At 48.8% G+C, this 18,528-nt stretch overlaps 4 protein-coding genes across 4 annotated transcripts; 2 read left to right on the top strand and 2 right to left on the bottom strand.

The window, feature by feature from the left end:
- Nucleotides 1-1,104: 1,104 nt before the first annotated feature.
- L228DRAFT_270816 (hypothetical protein) lies at nucleotides 1,105-2,574 on the bottom strand (the record flags this gene model as incomplete). The annotated part of the gene is made up of 2 exons (XM_018335456.1): nucleotides 1,105-2,331; nucleotides 2,413-2,574. 2 exons carry the CDS (start codon nucleotides 2,572-2,574, stop codon nucleotides 1,105-1,107), a joined length of 1,389 nt encoding a protein of 462 aa, XP_018185617.1.
- A 2,783-nt stretch (nucleotides 2,575-5,357) lies between these two features.
- L228DRAFT_241252 (hypothetical protein) lies at nucleotides 5,358-7,665 on the top strand (the record flags this gene model as incomplete). The annotated part of the gene is made up of 3 exons (XM_018331313.1): nucleotides 5,358-5,370; nucleotides 5,462-7,065; nucleotides 7,210-7,665. The coding sequence occupies 3 exons, from the start codon at nucleotides 5,358-5,360 to the stop codon at nucleotides 7,663-7,665; spliced, it is 2,073 nt and encodes a 690-aa protein (XP_018185616.1).
- Nucleotides 7,666-8,312: 647 nt separating this feature from the next.
- Nucleotides 8,313-9,800, bottom strand: L228DRAFT_233494 (hypothetical protein; the record flags this gene model as incomplete). Its single annotated transcript, XM_018330636.1, has 5 exons — nucleotides 8,313-8,429; nucleotides 8,475-8,779; nucleotides 8,951-9,169; nucleotides 9,258-9,501; nucleotides 9,675-9,800. The coding sequence occupies 5 exons, from the start codon at nucleotides 9,798-9,800 to the stop codon at nucleotides 8,313-8,315; spliced, it is 1,011 nt and encodes a 336-aa protein (XP_018185615.1).
- A 1,616-nt stretch (nucleotides 9,801-11,416) lies between these two features.
- L228DRAFT_233492 (hypothetical protein) lies at nucleotides 11,417-18,257 on the top strand (the record flags this gene model as incomplete). Its single annotated transcript, XM_018330635.1, has 7 exons — nucleotides 11,417-11,621; nucleotides 11,683-11,827; nucleotides 11,885-12,625; nucleotides 12,682-15,968; nucleotides 16,023-16,123; nucleotides 16,172-17,652; nucleotides 17,715-18,257. The coding sequence occupies 7 exons, from the start codon at nucleotides 11,417-11,419 to the stop codon at nucleotides 18,037-18,039; spliced, it is 6,285 nt and encodes a 2,094-aa protein (XP_018185614.1). The 3' UTR covers nucleotides 18,040-18,257.
- Nucleotides 18,258-18,528: the final 271 nt, after the last annotated feature.

The following is an 18,528-nucleotide window of genomic DNA, read 5'->3' as shown; positions in this document are numbered from 1 at the left end:
AGAATCTTGAGATTGAGGAATTATATGGGGATTCGAATTCTGTAGACGTTCGACGACGATTTTGTATTTCCGAATCCGGGAATCCAGGGAGAAGGTAGCTTGGGCGCCAAGTATCCAGTTGCCACGTTAGTTTTGGCGCGTCTAGTGTGTCGCGTGCTTCTAGTGCTTCGTTCACATACACGAGGGTATGTCCCAAAACAGTAATCCTGAAATGTCGTCAAACGTCTACACAATTCGAGTTCTCTTACAAAGCCCCTGGAGCTTCGAGAATTTATTTCTTCCTTATGAAGTGTTGGAATCCGACACTTCATAAGACCTATTTACCAAGACCTTGAACTGGAGAAATTGTATGTGGATTCGAATTTGGTAGACGTTCGACGGTGTTTGAAAATTACCCGATTAGGGAGTCTGTGTATATGGTGTATGCGCGCGAATATCTCAAGCGACAGGGCGCTTCTGGAAAGACTAGTGCATATTGTGCTGCAAGCGTTTCCGGACTAGAGGGTTTTTCTCATAGCCGCCATAAGCCAGAGAGGGTCACCCCTCGGCAACCCCAAAAGGCTCACCATTCAATGATCGTCGAACGTCTACGCAATTCAACTTGCCATACAATTCCTCTAGCTCAAGTTTGAGATAAATAGGTCTTATGGAGTGTTGGAATCCGACACTTCAAAAGGAGGAATTAAATTCTCGAAGCCCTGGTGGCTTTGTATGGCGTTTCAAATCTCGTAGACGTCCGACGATAATTGTCTGATTGCCTAATTGGGTAAGGCGCGCACCCCTCCCTCTGCGCAATTTCATGCTTGCTTGCCAGAGCCTCCGTCTCGAATGTCGCTGGCTGTAATTGGTACTAGCGCGGTGACTCCGGAAACTTGATTCATATGTATATCGTCGACAGACTTTCTGCAATGAACGCAGTGTTAGTAAGGAATATTTGGTGATGAAAAGGTAGGGTTCTAACGAAGCGTCGGCCAAAGAGATCATCTAATTGAATAGAGAAATGAAAAGTTGTCTACCTCAATGAATATTGACAAAGACCAGGTGGTGGGAAACCTCTGAAATAGAGAGAAACGAAATTCTCAGATAACCTGGATCCCTGATTCCTTAAGTTTGAGCGCCGTCATCGGGGGGAAGTGAGGTTCCTGGTTGAGGCGTGCTGAACTCGGACCGAGCTGCGGGGGTGGCTGTGTTACTTTGGTCAATGCTTGGATCTTGGGGTGACGACTCTGAAGTCATCAAAGAATGACCCATCGTCGTAAAACCTCGAGTAGCTCTGCCACTTCCTCTCCCCCGTCTTGATCCAGGTCGTCCAGGGCCACGTCGTGGCGTTCGCAAAATATCGTCTCCCCATGGCGTTCCAAGAGCAGATCTCCAAAGATTACCATCGTAAGATTGAGGTTGAGAAGACGGCCCTGCCTCACTTGGAGTATCTCCGTGAGTGCTCCCTAGGGGATCAGCCTGGACAAGCTGCTCTAGCTGGGACTGGGCTTCCTCGTCTCCTTCTTCAGCGAGATGACGGAGAATTTCAATGTCTTCAACTCTTCTCCGTCGCTCGCTCTGCAATGCCCTCCAGCCGGTTTGCGTGAGTCTTTTCTTGCTGTACACAGTAACGCTGTCTGTCTCGCCTTTTGCGTCCTTGGCCCTCATAAGGCGTTCCAGGAATCGTGCTTGACTGTGTCTGGCTGCACTTGCTCCAGACCCCACTGGTATGATAGGCTCTTCTGCAGCCCCTCCAGAGGTGGGGTGAGTGCCCCTCTCAAGCTGTCTTCCTTGTGCAGCAGCTATTTCCCCTTTTCGGCTCACCCGTACCTCCTTTCGGGGCGCCAGATGTGCGCTCGTACCTATCAATTTTGCTGACGTTAGTGCCACCAAGTCGTATCCGTGAGTGGACCGCACGACAGGGTGAGAGGGATTTGCAGAAGGCTTGGAGAAAAGCATATCTGTGCCAATCGTTGATGACCAATGGCAATTGAATATTTGATTATCATAAGAAATGATGGGATTAGAAGTATGTAGATCGAGGATTTGTACGCCTTTTTGCTGCTTTTGCGCATTATTGCCAGGATCTGAGTCTTGCGGGGGATGTCGCTGAGCAGCTTCTAAAGCTTCATCTCTTCCCCCTCCGTGGCTAGGAGCCGGTGAACCAGGCGGCGTTTGCTCTCTCTCCTCATCATTATCATCCGCATCGACTCCGTCATCATTGTTGCCGTCTTCCCCCTCATTGACTTCGCCTTCAGCTTCTTCTCCGTCCTCTTGAGTCTGTGGGGGTAGTTTCCTTTTCGATCGCGCGGGTCCGCTTCTGGACGAGAGATCAATCGTTACGTAGAAAGTCTACCAGTAATATAAGTTTCAAATTTCTCAATGCCGAAAGTTGCAGTGCAACAGAACATGTGAAACGTTTTGCAATCATACCTCTGTCTCATTCTCGTCATACTCGTACTCCCATTCCTCATCATCCAGCTCCATTGGGTTTGGTCTAAGGGCAGATGAGCCGATGGCACTACTTGGCGCGGTTATATCATTGGCAGAATATTGAGACATGCCATCTTTGCTGTTGCCAACGAAGCTTCTCATTATGGATGAAACAAACTTTCGACATCATCTGGACGAAATAACACGACCTTTGTGGCGCTAAAGCAGCTTCCGTTGTCCCCTCGCTCGTTGGCTCCAGCGTCTGGAACCCTCGCTAACCAAATTGGAGCGAAGGTGGATGAGCTCTTATCGATAGGGCTACCAAATGAGGAGCCAAGGGGAGCCAACTTCGCTTCTCGCCGAGCTTTGTAGCCTCATGTCGTGAGATCTTGCACTGGAGGCACGGATATGGCGGGTTTAGAAGGAAGCAAGGAATATCAAGTGGAGAGAAAAGCAGGCTCACAAGAATGATTCATGGCACTCATTCATTTGCTCGTTTTATATTCTTTTTTTTTTTTTTTTTTTTTCTATTAAAACAAAATATTCTCTTTACATTTTGAGCAAAATCATTTTCCCCATTGATTGATGAAGGTGGAAGATATGTATGGCTCAACTCAAATCACCTACGCTATAGCATGAGCTGCGAAGGGAACCTCAGCATCTGCAAAGAACCCAAAGGCTGATATTGCTGCCAGAGACGGGGATTTCTCGGCTGACAATGCCGGGGCAAGCTGCACCTTTCGCCGGCAGACACTTTATTGGTGATCGATAGCGTGGCACGTGCTTGTCATTTGCTCGAATGCATCAACGAAACAATTACCGACGCCACTGCAAAGAAAAGCCACAACAACTGCATGCCGTAGTAATATCATTGGAAAATTCCAAGAGTCATTACAGTCAGACCATTGGCGCTTTCACAAGTCCTGGTCTCCTCCTCCACCTTACGATAAGGTGGATCTGTCAGCCACCAGGACTTAGCCAGCTTGGGCAGAGCAGGCTAATCGTAAGAGGTCATGGCCAACGTGTATGTAAGCACTTGTAGTGAAATGGGCATGTTCATAAGCAATTGTCAATAAACTTCATTGTAAGCCATCTGGGAGTAATCCTTTACCGTTAGTCAAAAATGCATTAAAGTTTTCGTATCCCAAAGCTCTGATTTTTGTTATTTATTGAGTCATTTGATATGCATTTGATGCATGAGAAAGCCCTTGCATGTGACATCATATCAAAGGAAACCCAAATGACAAATTGCCGAATTGCTGACAGCGCCTGTCCGGGTTGTTGGCCCAAGGGTTTCCCAGCGACAAATGCGTAAGAAGTGAAGGGAATCTTCGGGAACGGCGAAGCTCCTTTTAACACCTTTGGACCCAGGTTAAATTATCAAAACCCATGCTGCGTTGTTTTTAGCAAAGCTGATACTGAGAATCTTTTTTTCCCCCAGTCCTGATGCATGTAGCGATCAGTGATCATCAAGAAAGAGATGGACAAGAAGACTTTCAACGCGCGGTGATAATAGTCCGCGAACGATATGGGAGGGCTTAACTGTAAATCCCGTTCAGTAGTGCGCGACTTTAGAACGTCGCTTACCGAACTTCCGTCCCTGCGGCCGCCAAGACCGGCTCTGGCCTTAACCGGGTCTTACGGACTTTTTGTTATGCTGTACCTCTGTACTTGCTGGACATGGGATGTTCTATCGGCCGAGAATCCAGACCGAAAACATTCCCCGACCGCGAGCTATGACGACATTAAAGAATGACACTGTCCATCTCAGCCAACTATGTATCATTTGACCCGAGCGAAGGCTTCCATCATCAAATCGTTTCTGAATTTGCTGTTCAAGGATTCTGCCTGTATGGACCCTCGGACCGGCAATGTAAGAACCCACTGTGGCTTCAAATGATTGGCGTCGAGAGAAATGTCTTCTGAAGAATACTGTGCTCCGTTAACCAATCAATGGTGTGTGCTCATAACAGCTATAGGTGCTGTAGCTTCCTCGTCGGCGTTTCGGCTAGAGCACTTAGAGGCTCCACTGCTCCCGTAGCGTACAGTAGATGCCGCAAATTTGTTCAGATGGGCAGCGTGAGGGGATTTTTCGGCCAGTCCAACCACCTAACTTTACTGCGTAGATGGACATGAGTCGATGGTGGTGTCCCCCTCCCCTCGCTCTTGTATGACTTATCAACAGATAAGCCCATAGCTTGCTTGATAACCTATACACCGCTCTTGACATCATGCAAGCTAACTGCACTTAACATGGTTCGATAAATGCGATGAAGGGTCTTGAGTTGAGCTCAACAAGTTTCAACAGAAAAGGACAAGGGAATATTACTGTAGGTGATATCTCCACAATCTACATCGCAAAACAATAGCCCCGGGGCCTTTTCACGATCGCCTGAGCTATAATGTGTGTATATACTCTGATAGCAGGATCTTCCATCGTTCCCCTAGGCCGGATCATCACATAACAAGCTTTCCAGAGCGGTTGGCATGTCTGCAGTTGCTGACGCATGCGGGAAGCTCTTTTCACCCTACTATACAGAGTATCGGCGGCTCGTAGAACTTACTCTAGGTATCCTTCGTACTCTATGCAAGTTTCTTCTCGTTATTATTCCCGACGTAGCCGTTCAAAACATTCAACATCCGCTTGTTCCGATGTAGGGGTGTCTGTGCTCTACGCCTACAACCCCCGTCCCCTTCACTGAGTACCCTGCTATCCTTCTTGTCACGTTCATTCCTCATCTTACTCGATACCCTTCTTTTCTCACGTAAACCACGCGACGGTTGTTCTTGCCGACGGATCCCCCTTGTCATCCAAATTGGGTTCAGGCTTCTATCCTCCCCCCCCCGGCCCCCTCTTGATGCTGGGCGGCCACTTGCCGTACACGCCATTGCCCTGGGCCCAAATAGAGTAATCGCATCATCATATCACACGCAAAGACTAATCAATGGCCATGCTAGGTAGCTTCCCCCCTCCTCTAGTCTCGTACATGTGTTGACTCAGATGCGGGCATGATTTGCTAATCTGAGTGATTACTCGGAAAAAATATAGTGGCTCTTACGGCAACCCATGGCGGTCAGGAACCTCCGCCACGGCTTCCTTCATGGGCAATCACGACCTCGACGCTCTTCCCCTCGTCGCTGCCAACTCCGGTACCATGCTCCACTTCACGCTCCTCAATTCCGGGGGCCCCGATCCTATATCCAGACGAGAATCCCCAGCTCGATGAAAGCCCACCTTTTCTCTTGATTGATGCAAACTCTCAACAGCCTCTCGCTCAAACCCCTTCTGTCGTTCTAGCTGGCGATCGCAACGGCCAGGAGCCTTTGCAGTTGCAGCCTTTGAAAGACTTGATTTCTTCGCCGCTCGCTGAATCTGACTCGTTACCCCAGCGTTGCGTCCCCAATACTTTGACGCCAACGCCCTGTACTGATCTTGTGGGAGCGGACCGATTGAATGACTCGTTAGCTTCTGCAAGCCTCATGCCGACACGGCGGCGAGCGACGCTCGCCATTTTCTCGACGTTACTGGGTCTTTTCACCTTTGGTCAACTGAGCACACACGCCCCGACTCCTGGCGAGGAGGGCCAAGAAGAGGTGCGATGGGTTGCATCGTCACATTCATGGCTAGACCGCCAAACGTGCCAATGGCTCGGCATGTGCGGTGTGGCCCATTTTCGCACAGCATCGAGTGAGATACGCCGGGCAAAAGATAAGAAGCGGAAAGAGCAAGTGGCTATGATGAACGTGGAGGATTCCGAAAACACACAAGATAGCGGTCATCAGGCATCATCCTGGTTAGAGGGCAAGACAAGACCAGAAGACTGGAGCGACGACGAGCGAGTTTTGCGCGAGATCCCGCAATACGTATTAGACTATGCTCCGCTTGTGCATTTGTTTTCTGGAGAACAGTTTTGGCCATGCGACATTGAAGAGCATCTACATCATGTTACACCGCATCTCAATTATACCCCATTATTCTCAGAGCATCTCAATCTCACAAACCTTAGCCAGCTGAACAAGTGGGACAATGGCCGACACGTCTACCTCCAGAGCGATGACGACGTGGAGGGCCGGCCCGAATGGCTTGGCGGGGAGAAGAATGTGCCCAGCCCTGGAGACTTGCCTGAAGGTGGCGAGGACCATGGCAAGGAGCTGAGCTGGGCAGAATGGGACGGACGGATCGACGGCGATGTCCCAGATGAACCGGACAGCAAGCTGGACCAATGGTGGGACGTTGGAATTGGCAGCACCAAGGACAGAGGTGGCAGGAGACCAAACCCGACTGCAACAGAGCATATTGCTGTACCCACTAATAAGGCGGAAGGGGAGGATGTCGTAGAAACCCTGCGAAGACGAGCAGCTTCTGCGCCAACCTGGAAATTGGGCAAGAGAGTCCAAGGAGGTCGTAGTGACGCACCGGCCGTCTTATTAGTGGTGGACAAGGGCGATGGTGTCGTCGACGCCTTTTGGTTCTTTTTCTACAGCTATAACCTGGGCAATGTCGTGCTCAATGTGCGATTTGGCAATCACGTCGGCGACTGGGAACACACCGTCATTCGATTCCACAAGGGCAAACCCAAGGCCGTCTTTTTTAGTGAACACAGTGGTGGCGAAGCCTACAATTACGAAGCCGTTCAGAAAATCGGAAAAAGGGTATGCACCTTTTACTCTATATCAGCATACTCCATCTTCCTATATTCCCTTTTTTCCCATTCTCAATGTTCCGCAATTTTCTATTTCTCTTTTTCTTCTTCTTCTTCTTCTTCTTCTGCAAAAGCTAATATCCCCGTTCTATAGCCCGTCGCCTACTCCGCCGTTGGTACCCACGCCATGTACGCCACCCCCGGCACCCATTCATACATTCTCCCCTGGGGCATGCTTCACGACTTGACCGATCGCGGTCCCCTCTGGGATCCCCTCCTCAACTCTCACGCATACACCTACGACTATATCAATGATACCCTCCGCTCTTCGCAGCTCACCCCCCACGCACCCACCGACTGGTTCTACTATTCCGGCCACTGGGGCGACAAGTTTTATCCCCTCAGCGACCACCGCCAGTACCGCTTCGCAGGCCAGTATCACTATGTGAATGGCCCCTTTGGACCGCGCTTCAAAAACCTCGGCCGCAAGCGGGTCTGTCAGGGAAATGGCCAGTGCCATTTGCGCAATTGGCTCCCACTTGAGGGAACCCGCTCGAAGCGCTGGACCACTCGAGGCGTGGGCGAATCTCAGCCTGCTCATGTTATGTGATTTTTTTGATCATTTTTTTTTGTTATCGTTATTGTTTTTTATATTTTGTTTTGTCACTGTTTTTTTCGTGATTGATTTTATTATATATACCTATACCTCTTATGGCGTCCACCTCTCTATCTCACGGATCAATTGGCTTTTATCTCCCTATTCCTTGTTTCTCATTTTCTCCATCTCGGGGCGTTTATGATTTTATGAACTAGGGCGTTGCGTGTTTCTCTTTTCTTTTCTTTTTCTTTTTTTTATACTGTCCATTTTCTTTTTTAATGTTTACGCTTTTCACGCCTTTGCATGGATATACAAAGTACGCAGATATGGACGGGACTTTGATGAATGGATGAATGAAACAGATCTTTTTATATAAAGTATCTTTATCTCAGAATGCAGAACGCTTCTATACGCGACCTGGTGATGAATATGAAGATGAATAAATGCATTGTCGTAAATCTCGTGGAAACGGTATCTATCTATCTATCTACTCGTCATCTCCCTATCTATATATCTATGTTGTGTATGCAGAGTAAGTAAAAGTAATATGAAAGTAGAAGTGGACCTCAAAGTGAAAATAAGGTGAAAGTAAAGTGAAAGTAAAGGTGGACATGAAAGTGGACCTGAAGATGAAAATAAAAATGGTGACAGAATCGAAATCAAAATCCCGTTCCAAGACGAACAGTCTCGCCTCCACCATACCACAATGTGCCCCAGCGACAATCGAGACCTTTTTCGTCGCCTACGACCCATTCGCCGCCTCGTTTTATCGTGGACTGGACCCTAGACGAGCCATTACCGACGTCAGCCTGAGGCTGAACCTGAGGCTGAGGCAGAGGCAGAGGCCAATACTCTTCCTCAAGCCAGCGATTAATCTCATCGATTTGCGTAATCCACGCTGCTACCTTCTTCTTGTCTGGCGCTGGCGGCAACAATGCCTTTTCGCCCTTTTCGCGGTCTTCACCGCTACCGCATAGATCGGCATGACTCACGAATCGCGCGACAGTCAGATGGGCCGAGGGAACTGTATATCTGCTATCGATGGCCACTCCGGCTGCGGCATTGAGCGCGTACAAATCCCGACGTAAATGGTGGTATGTGTATTTGTCGTCTGTGGCGGTACGGGCTGTACGGTGATGGCTGTTCTTTCCGTCGCCGTTATCGAGTAGTGTGTTGTTGCTGGATGAAGGAGATGATGGTGATGGTGATGGTGATGAAGATGAAGATGAAGATGAAGATGAAGATGAAGATGAAGATGAAGATGAAGATGAAGATGAAGATGAAGATGAAGATAGACCTTCACCGGCAGCAGGAACAAATGACAGAGCTACGGCTGCGGCATCGTAGCTTAGTCGTGGCTTGATCAGCCGCGCGCGATGCGTTAGTGTGTAGTCTGTAATAGCAGGAATGCTGGATTCGAGTGTCGCGAGAAGATGCTGGATCTCGTGGGATGTGCGCGAATGAGTGATTTCGAGAGCGGTCAAGTGTAGAGAGTCGATTGGCATGAGCCATAGACCTGAACGGAGGTGGTATGTTAGCACTGACTGGCTTAATTTCAGAGTTTGATAATGGAAAGCAGAGCGGGGGAGGGGAAAGAAACGCACTCGGCGCAGCATCCAAAAGTTTCTTCTGAATCGCAGAAATCAAATCCTTGATATGCTGCGGCGGCCGGGCCCAGAAGACAAGACAATATCGCGGGTCGATAAAGCCAGGGTACTCTGACTTATTGACCAACTTGTATAAAATCCCGTCGATATTCGGACCCTTGAAATCGTCCGAGAGAATGTATTTGCGCTGCTGCTCGTTGCGGGTATCTCTGTGTCGAGAGTACAGTGCTTGGAGTTGTGCCTGTTCCGTTTCCCTTATTTATCAGACATTATGCGCAGCAATACAGTGGACAGTAGTACAGCAAAGGCTAAAGCTTGATATATAGGATTGTCCGCGGAGGCCTAACACAGACAGGAACGGGGAGGAAATTGAAGGCGGGGAAGAGGCAGAGGGAGAAGGAGAAGGAGACTGACAGGATCGTCATTAGAAGCAGAAATTAACCCATCGTATGGATTGGAAAATGCTCCGCTCGAGACTATGCCAGTCAAGTCCTCAAACTTGTTCAGCGCGTCAGATGAGTCTGGATGACCAATCGTCATGGTCTGTTCGTAATTCGTAAGATATATTGCTTTTCGTGTTGCGGGAAATCGGTCGGAATATCAAGCGCTTTGTAAACAATGAAGATTTGCAAATCGCTGGAAGAAGAGGGTATCAGATGATAAGAGACGGGGGCGTTGCGGTATTGTACACTGTATTCGTAGGCTGTTTATCTTCTACGGAGTAACTTATAGTTACTGTTCTGTATCTGTCGGCGGAGATATAAACCTCCGTTGAGGAACAGTGTGGAAATGTTGGTGGGGTTGATGGGGGGGCGACCGGGGGCCTCAGACATCCAGGGACCGCGGCCCGCTTGTCTGTCGCGAAAGGCGGTTCGCGGCTTGCGGTTCGCTTACGGAGTAGAAGCCAATGAGCATATCCCCCACGTGGGACTTGTTTTGGTTCTGCCGTTTTGGGACTATTTGATATAACGTCTGCTTTTGAACTTGACGTGTAATCGTTAGTAAAGAGTGAAAATCTCCAAAAGAAGAGGAAAAATTTGACAATATTTGTGGTATGGTATCCAGGTATCGTCATTGTGTGACAAGATGACGTTGGTCTTTAACATATACAAGAAGCTGTCACGAATATATGATCCGGCGAAGCATGTCTCCTGGCAAAATTTGATATGACTAGAGAGAGTGCATATATACTGCATAAAGTATAAGAGCAAACAATCCGAACAAAGCCTACAGAGGCATTCGACATGAGATCGGTCGTTGGAATCAACGCCATCCTCGCAATATGAGGTATGGTGGATACGGGTGCAAAAATCTCCAATCTCAAGTCACGTCAAGTTGGCCAATAGCACCGATTTCCAAATTGATATGTATGAGGCCAAGCCCTTTGATCGCGTAGTTTGATGCAGGTCAAGGCAAGATAATCATGCGTCTACCGCGCTTGGAAAGATCCAGCGCTAAGAAGTTTGTCAGATAGAGATGACCCCGCGAAGATGTTTGCTTCTTTGCCCGGAAGCGTATCTGACTGGCGCTTGAGTTGCTCGCCTGCGTTTATGTTCTGGCATTCATCGTGACATGATTTCTTTGATATTTCCCGTTCAGGACGGTCAGGCTATGTCTCCCCGTTTGAGTGGCTGGCGGGAATATCGCAGTCACATTGATTCACTCTAGGCCCCCCCGCTTCATGAAAACGGGGCTTGTTCAATCCTTTCAAGAGCTGTGTTCGCTCCCATCTCACTTGTTCCATCATCCATCGCGCTGAGAAAAGCAACTTCTAGCTTCCAATAGAAGAAATTTCAACCCCCGCTTTGCTCACTGTTTCCTTTTCCCTGTTTCATTCTTCGAGCCCTCCTTGATTTCAGTAGGTTACTCTTTTAAAAGCTTCTCGGCTTCCGATGAAGCGACAAAAGCCCAAACCTGCTCATTCTACGCGTCCGCTACGCCAGACGACGCTCTCGTTCGCTCCTTCCAATGTGAGACCCCCTACTCCGCCAGAGGAAGTTGCTGCCGGGGCTACTGCTGCTGATCCTCCTTCAACTGAGCAGGCTGGTGATACCTCTAATGATGAGGGGCTTGCCAGCGTTGAGCCAACCCCCGAACCTGACAAAGGGAGGAAGGTGCACGCTCCAGTCAGCCAAGCTCTGTTTGCAAAAGCAGAGATGAATTGGACATATAAGAGCGGCCTCTGTGAAAAGTACCCCCCCATTTATGATATCAACGCCATCTTCAAAGATATCAGCAAGAAAGCTCTGAAGCTTGGTTTCAAAGATGTCATCAATCAGTTAGGGGGTCAAAAGCTCAAAGTGGCCACAATGTGCTCTGGCACTGAGAGTCCACTTCTAGCTTTAGAGCTTGTCACAGAAAGTAAGTAGCTTCTGCAGAGGACAGTAACAGATACACTGCAGTCTGCTAATTTGGGTTGCAGGTTTGAAGAACATCGGACTCCGGTTCCAGATAGATCATTTATTCAGTGCCGAAATCGTTCCGTTCAAACAAGCCTATATTGAGCGAAACTTTAGCCCGCCAATCATTTTTCGAGATATCATGGAGATGGTCGCCGAACAAGAAGCGTAAGTCCATTCTTGACCTTTCGTGCGAGGTAAAGTTGTTGATGCTAATGACAATAGCACCACCGCATATGGTGCAAAGGTTCCTATCCCAGGGGGTGTCGATCTTCTCGTCGCTGGATCATCCTGCGTCGACTACTCCACGTTGAACAGCAACCCTAACGGTAGAGGGGCCGAACCTGGCGAGTCGAAAGATACGCTTCGTGCGGTTGTTCATTATGCCAAGATATGGCGCCCAAAGCTGATTGTTTTGGAGAATGTGATTTCTGCACCTTGGAGCCAAATGGAAAAACAGTTTGCCGATGCAGGCTATTCCACAAAGTATATCAAATTGGACACCAAGCAATACTACATCCCCCACACTAGGCAAAGAGGATACATGATTTGTATCGACAACTCCCTAGGGCCGAGGGTCAGTGGTGCAGTACAGAAATGGGTCACGCTCATGAAGAACTTTGAGCGACAAGCAAGCTCACCAGTGGAAGCATTTTTGCTGCCCGATGATGACCCGAGGGTCCAACGCGGAAGAACTGAATTGTCAAAGGACATCGCGCGCAGTGACGGTCGAGCAAACAAAGAAGTTGACTGGACAATCTGCCAAGGAAGGCACATGACGTACCGCGAGATCAATTCTCTGGGAACCAGGAGGCCAGTCACTGGATGGCAGGACAATGGCTCTTGCCGACTGCCTGACTATATGTGGGCCGATTGGGGGAAAGCTCAGGTAGAGAGGATCTGGGATACGTTGGACATCGCATTTCTCCGAAATGCTAGACGATCCTATGATTCCATGTACAAGACGTAAGTGACGCCGATCTCCCCACCTGATCAGAGAGAGACTTACTCTTGTTTTTTAGACGAGTTTGGGAGCTGTCTCAAAATGTAGATCGCTTTACGGATACCACGCCCTTTGGTATCACCAATTGTGTAACTCCGACCGGTGCTCCGTTCATTACGACGCGTGGCGGTCCTATGGTAGGGCTTGAAGTATTGGCTATGCAGGGTCTCCCTTTTGACCGACTGCTTCTCACTCGGGAAAATCAGAGGCAGCTTCAAGACCTTGCAGGAAATGCAATGAGTACCACAGTCGTCGGCTCAGCCATGCTTGCCGCGTTGATTGCATCTTCCAGATACTTGGACCATGGCGGTGTCGATGTCCCTAATGTTGAAGAAATGCCTGTTCGACTTTTTCCCATTGGCGGAGATAAATATTTGTCAAGTAAAGGCGTCAAGCTTGCGCGCTTCGAGAGACCTGGCATGGATGCCATTCGTTCTCGTGCAGAACGCAGTGCGCGCCTGTGCCTCTGCGAAGGAAGAGAAACGATGACGTCTAAACGATTGCAGCGTTGCATTGACTGCGGACATTCCACTTGCCAAGCTTGTGGTGGTGTGCCGTCTCACCAGTATTGCCTTGTTACGGAGGACGAATCAAAGTTGCGCCTGAGTCCTATGAGCTTTGAGACCGAGCTCAAAAATTCTCTGCCCATGAGTCTCAAGTTGACCGGGTTGACAATTGATACTCTAAAAAGCTTAGAGTCCAATTTTGTTGAAGCCGGAAAGGAGGCTAAATGGACTCTATTCGAGAAAGCTATATCCCCCGCTTTGGCCGTAGAGTTCCATTACCAGTCAGTCATTCGCGCAGATATCTGGACTGTCAGATACGATGCACCAACGGCGTTTTTGGAACTTGTTATTTGTAAAGACCAAGTTGAATGGCGCGCTTATGCCAAACCTGCCGAAAAGGAACCGGCTAACAGCCCCATAAGAGCCCTAGTACAGTATCCTTTTGCGCGAATGCAGCCAAAGGGTCAGGACTTCTTGACCGGCAAATGGCAAATTTGTTTGCCCATCAGTCCGAAATTTGAAATAATATTCAAAGGCATCGGAGAACGGGTACCAGCCTGGGAAGCGTGGCTTGGTCTCAAGGAGGATCGATATGCCAAGAGACATGTTTGGTCGTCGTACGAAGTCTCGCTTGGGCAAGAAGACTTAGCGCTCTTGGGGCGTGACATTTCTGGAACCTACGTTTCGCTGCCAAACTGTGGGAAAGCAGCAAACAGTCTTCATAAGAAAGTTAGCAACGACGGTTCACGACCAGTCTTCTTGTTTCTTGATCCTTCTAGATATGGCGATCCAAAACAGGACTGCTTTGTTTTTTCCGAGGACATTCGACGACTGAATTTTGGCGAATCGCGCGTTACACTTGCAAAACTGAGTGCCAATTGGCGGCCGTCTGACGCAAAAGTTTCTGAAAAGATTTCGGCCTCCGTCATTGGAAAATGGGTGGACTTCCAAAGTGCTACTCTGGAAGCAATTTCAAAAGCAATCGCTGTGTTCGCTTCCCCAGAACAGGCGCCCACTGTTTATCTTCAGGAGAAATCATGCCATGCAGCAAACATGATCCTGAGCTTAAGGGTGTGGGGTGATGCCATTGGAAATTTGCCTTGGAAGTTAAACGAATGGACCGAAATCAGCGCCATTGACCAACAGTCTTTCTTTGCTTCATTTTCTTGGTTAACTGAGCGCTCAAAGTCGATTCCGTGCCTCCATTCTTGGAACACACTCGCTCCCCATGCAGGGCTAGGAGACTGCGCCAGCTGTGCGCCAATGCCGCCATCCGTGAGATGGAGGCTGGAGAAGGATACTTTCAAGCCCTATGAAGATCCTCAAAAAGCCGGACCATATGAGCGAGCTCTCAAGCATCGACCGCATCCTTTCGTCATTCAGGTAAAACTTGAAGGCAAGGAATGTCTCTTAATCCGCATTGGCCTCAACATATCGTCCCTTGTTCATAGGGCTGCCGCAACTCTTCAACGGCAACTGTCTGCTACCGAGCTGACATGTGCGTGGAGACTGACAACAGGCTTTTCTCAGCCCCCAAAGTGCTCTATGCCGAAGTTTGTCCTGAAAAGTAATCGTGCAGATCCACATTCCGCACGGCCACCTCGCTTCAAATTTGAGCTTCGCCCGGAGCAGCTGAGGTCACTCGCATGGATGGCCTCTCAAGAAAATGACCCGCAGCCATTTGAGGAGGAAGAGATAGAAGAGGCCCTTCTTCCCAACTTGAAATGGCGTGCCGAAGCAAGAGTTGGGAGGCTGAAAGAAGTGAGGGGTGGAGTCATAGCAGATCAAGTTGGCTATGGCAAAACTGCCATCTCGCTCGGGCTTTTTGACATGCAGTACGAAGCAGACCAGCAGCTGCCTATTCCGGATCTGAAAGGGAAAATTCCCGTCAAGGCCACCTTGATTGTTGTACCTCAGCATCTGACCAATCAGTGGCATGACGAGATATACAAATTCCTGGGCACTTCGTACAAGGTAATCGTGATCAAAACGCAAATAGCCCTCTTGAATGTCAAATTCCGAGATCTTTTGCTAGCCGACTTGATCGTCGTTCCGTGGGCTCTTCTTAACAATGACACTTATCTAAGCAAGTTGGCTTATCTGGCTGCGTTGCCGGAGAAGCCAGCTAGTACCGGTCGTGCCTTTGATGCTTGGTATAGCTATGCCCTGGAACGTGTAGCAGCTCATGTGGAGGAGCTGAAAGATAAATCTCCGCAATCTTTAAAAGTCATTCTCGGAGAGAAACTAGCTGCGACCAAGGCTGACGAACAGCTGACATATACCGTCCCATCGAAAAGGCTACGGGGTAAAGCCTATCGGCACAAGAAACTGGCAGAAGCAGCGGAGGCCGCAGCAGCAGCCACCATACCCTCTGAATCAGAGGCATCGGGAAAGAAGCGAAAGGCTCGCCGTGGTGAATCGAAAAAGGGAGATGCTGAAATGCGTGATTATTCCGAGGGAGACATCTCGGGCACCGACATTGCTCTTCCAAAGCTCCGTAGGCGCACTGAAGATCCGTTCGGGTTGAGCCACGTCATTGATTGGAAGAACCTGCGTTGTCCTTTACTCCAAATGTTTCACTTTCATCGCATCATTATTGATGAATTTAGTTATTTGGACGGGAGAAATCATACCTGTGTTCGAAGCTTGTCATCTAATATCCGCTGGATCCTTTCAGGGACTCCCCCGTTAGATGACTTTGTTGACATCAAATCGATTGCGAGTTTTCTCAATATCAATCTTGGAGTTGACGATGCGGGCGACTTTGTTAGACGTGGCAGATTTGGCAGGGAATTAACAGGTAAGACGCTCGGAGACCTGTTGCGACTGCCACCAAGTTTCTAACAATTAATAGAAGCGGAGAAGTTTCATGCCTTTCGAGAAAGCAAATCAACCGCATGGCACTTGCACCGACAAGTGGTGGCTCAGAAATTCCTTGACATGTTTGTGCGCCAGGTACGTGTTCTCTTTACTTCCTTGCGGTCAGGCTGCTGATTGGTACAGAATGTGGCTGAGATTGATGAAATCCCCTCCGTTGTTCACTTACGACCAGTTACGCTTCCTGCTGCTGAACGAGCAATATATCTGGAGCTGCAGACCTATTTGCTTGCTCAAGACATGAAACTTCGCCGAGGACAAGCGAAAGCTCAGAGTGATCGTGAAAAGCGCCTGCTTGAGGCTTTGGGGGACAGCAAGACAGCGGAAGAGGCACTCATCAAACGTTGCTCGCACTTTACTCTTGAGGATCTTCAAGAAGGTCACGAAAATGCCGCGCAAGCTTGTACGGTCATTATTGCGGAACGCAAAAGGCAGTATCTGGACCTGCTTGATGATTTGAAGAGCCACTTGAAACACGCCATTTGGCTGCGGCACAAATGTAAGGATGCGAACGGACAAGTGCATGACGCTCATTATGCCGCTTGGGTGCAGACAGTCAAGACCAACCAGTTCGGCGATGATGGCGCCACGGATATCTTGCGAGAGCTCATTGAGGAATCGAAGCGAGGTTACAGCCCGGAAGATGAGCATTTGTTCTATAAAGTTTCGACGACGGACCCGGGAAAAGGCAATGAGAGTTTCGATAAGCCGGTGACTAAGAAGTCCCTGAAACCTAGCTCGCGGCACACCAAGCTCGGAGCAGGCTTTAAACGTCGTCAGATAGCCCCCCGTATCTCTTCCAGTTCAGCTGATGGGAACTCTGCAACGGACAACAGCAGCGACAATGCTGAGGATCTAGACGAGAGCGATTTTGGATTCTCCGATTCCGCGGACGATAGAGGAGCTAAGGCGAAACGGAGAAAGACGACACTGAGTACAGTCGAGGAAGACACTCGTTTGCCAAAGTTGATAGAACTCAAAGAGTTTGTGGCAGCATTGAGGAGCCTCTCACATGATTTACGCCGACTGTCAACGGAGCTGGTGTCGCGCATCCGCTCTCTAAGATTCTTTGAGGCAGTGAGGGCCATTCAGCTCGACACAATGTCCCGGAAAACAGAGAACGCGAAGCGTTGTCAATGCTCCCGTTGCGGAAACAATAACTTCGGACCCTCTCAAGTCTCTGTCCTTTCAGTCTGTGGACACACAGTGTGCAACAAATGCTGGGAATCTTTCCACAGCGGTGAGACTTGCATCGTTCCTGGCTGTGAGGCAATGGCGATGAGCTTCCAAATAATTAGAGGGACCGAATTAGGTGAAGAAGATGCGAACGTTCAGAGCGGACGCCACTATGGAAGAAAACTGGAAGAAGTCATCAGACTTATTGAAGGCACGCCGGATGATGATCAAATCATTATCTTTGTGCAGTATGAAGATCTGATGTGGCGAGTTTCTCAGGCGCTAGAGGAGAACAAGATCAGTCACTTTGCGATGCTGGGCCAGAATGGTAGAAAAGCTGCCGATATCATCACAAAGTTTCAGAACGATGAAACTCAGTCAAAGAAGAAGGTGCTTGTGATCAACGTGGCAAACGAATCTGCCAGCGGCGCGTAAGTCCAGGTCTCTTATATCCCTTTTAATAATGAACCACTAACATGACGGGTACTGGCAGAAACTTGACAAACGTAAATCATTTGATATTCCTGTCGCCCCTTGTAGCCGAAACGCAGTCCAAATACGATGCGGTGATGACTCAGGCGATTGGTCGGGCCCGCCGGTACGGACAAAAGAAACTGGTTCATATCTACCACTTCTTGTCTCTCAAAACAATCGACGTCAATGTCTTCCAAACCCGCCAACGTGGAAAGCTTGTCCAAACTGAAGACTCGTATGAACTCGTAGCTCCCGAGAGCGATTTGGCAGCTGGAGCATCTGAGTTGGGTACTGAGGATTTGGCACGTCTTCGAGCAGCTACTTATGATCAGAATGACCTTTGATGAGCGGGGAAGAGAGCGAGATCTGGTTTTGAGATCTGGTTCAAATTGTGGAACATCGGGCGAGCGAAGGTTGAATAACTGATGTTTTCCCGGATGATAATTTAAGGTTTTATCTCGTCATTTACTAGGGTTTTCTCATTGATATAGTCCATTCAATTCCTATGAACGAACTGTATTAGCTTGATAAAATCTAAGAATCCAGAATCTATTGATCCCCTACCTGGAGGCGTTCGGAGTGCCTTAACTTTTGAAGAATCCTTTGTCCAGATCTCAAGTATTATCCAAACTCTTCCTCCCGTGCTCGAACAAGTTCTATGCAGTCCCAAACATGTCATAAGACGCTCGTGAAATTGTAGGCTCGACCGTTCAGGGCTCAGGCAGAAGCCGTGAGACTCTGAGATGGAGATGTGAGGATTAACACTGTTAATCGAACTTCGCGTTGAACAAAAGGCTGCTGTTTGCCGAGCGCCGCGACATTCACTTTACAAA

The sequence above is a fragment of the Xylona heveae genome (assembly GCF_001619985.1).
Source record: "Xylona heveae TC161 unplaced genomic scaffold L228scaffold_11, whole genome shotgun sequence".
NCBI lineage: Eukaryota > Fungi > Ascomycota > Xylonomycetes > Xylonales > Xylonaceae > Xylona > Xylona heveae.
The sequence above is the reverse complement of the archived record's forward strand: the minus strand, read 5'-3'. Positions and strand labels throughout refer to the sequence as shown.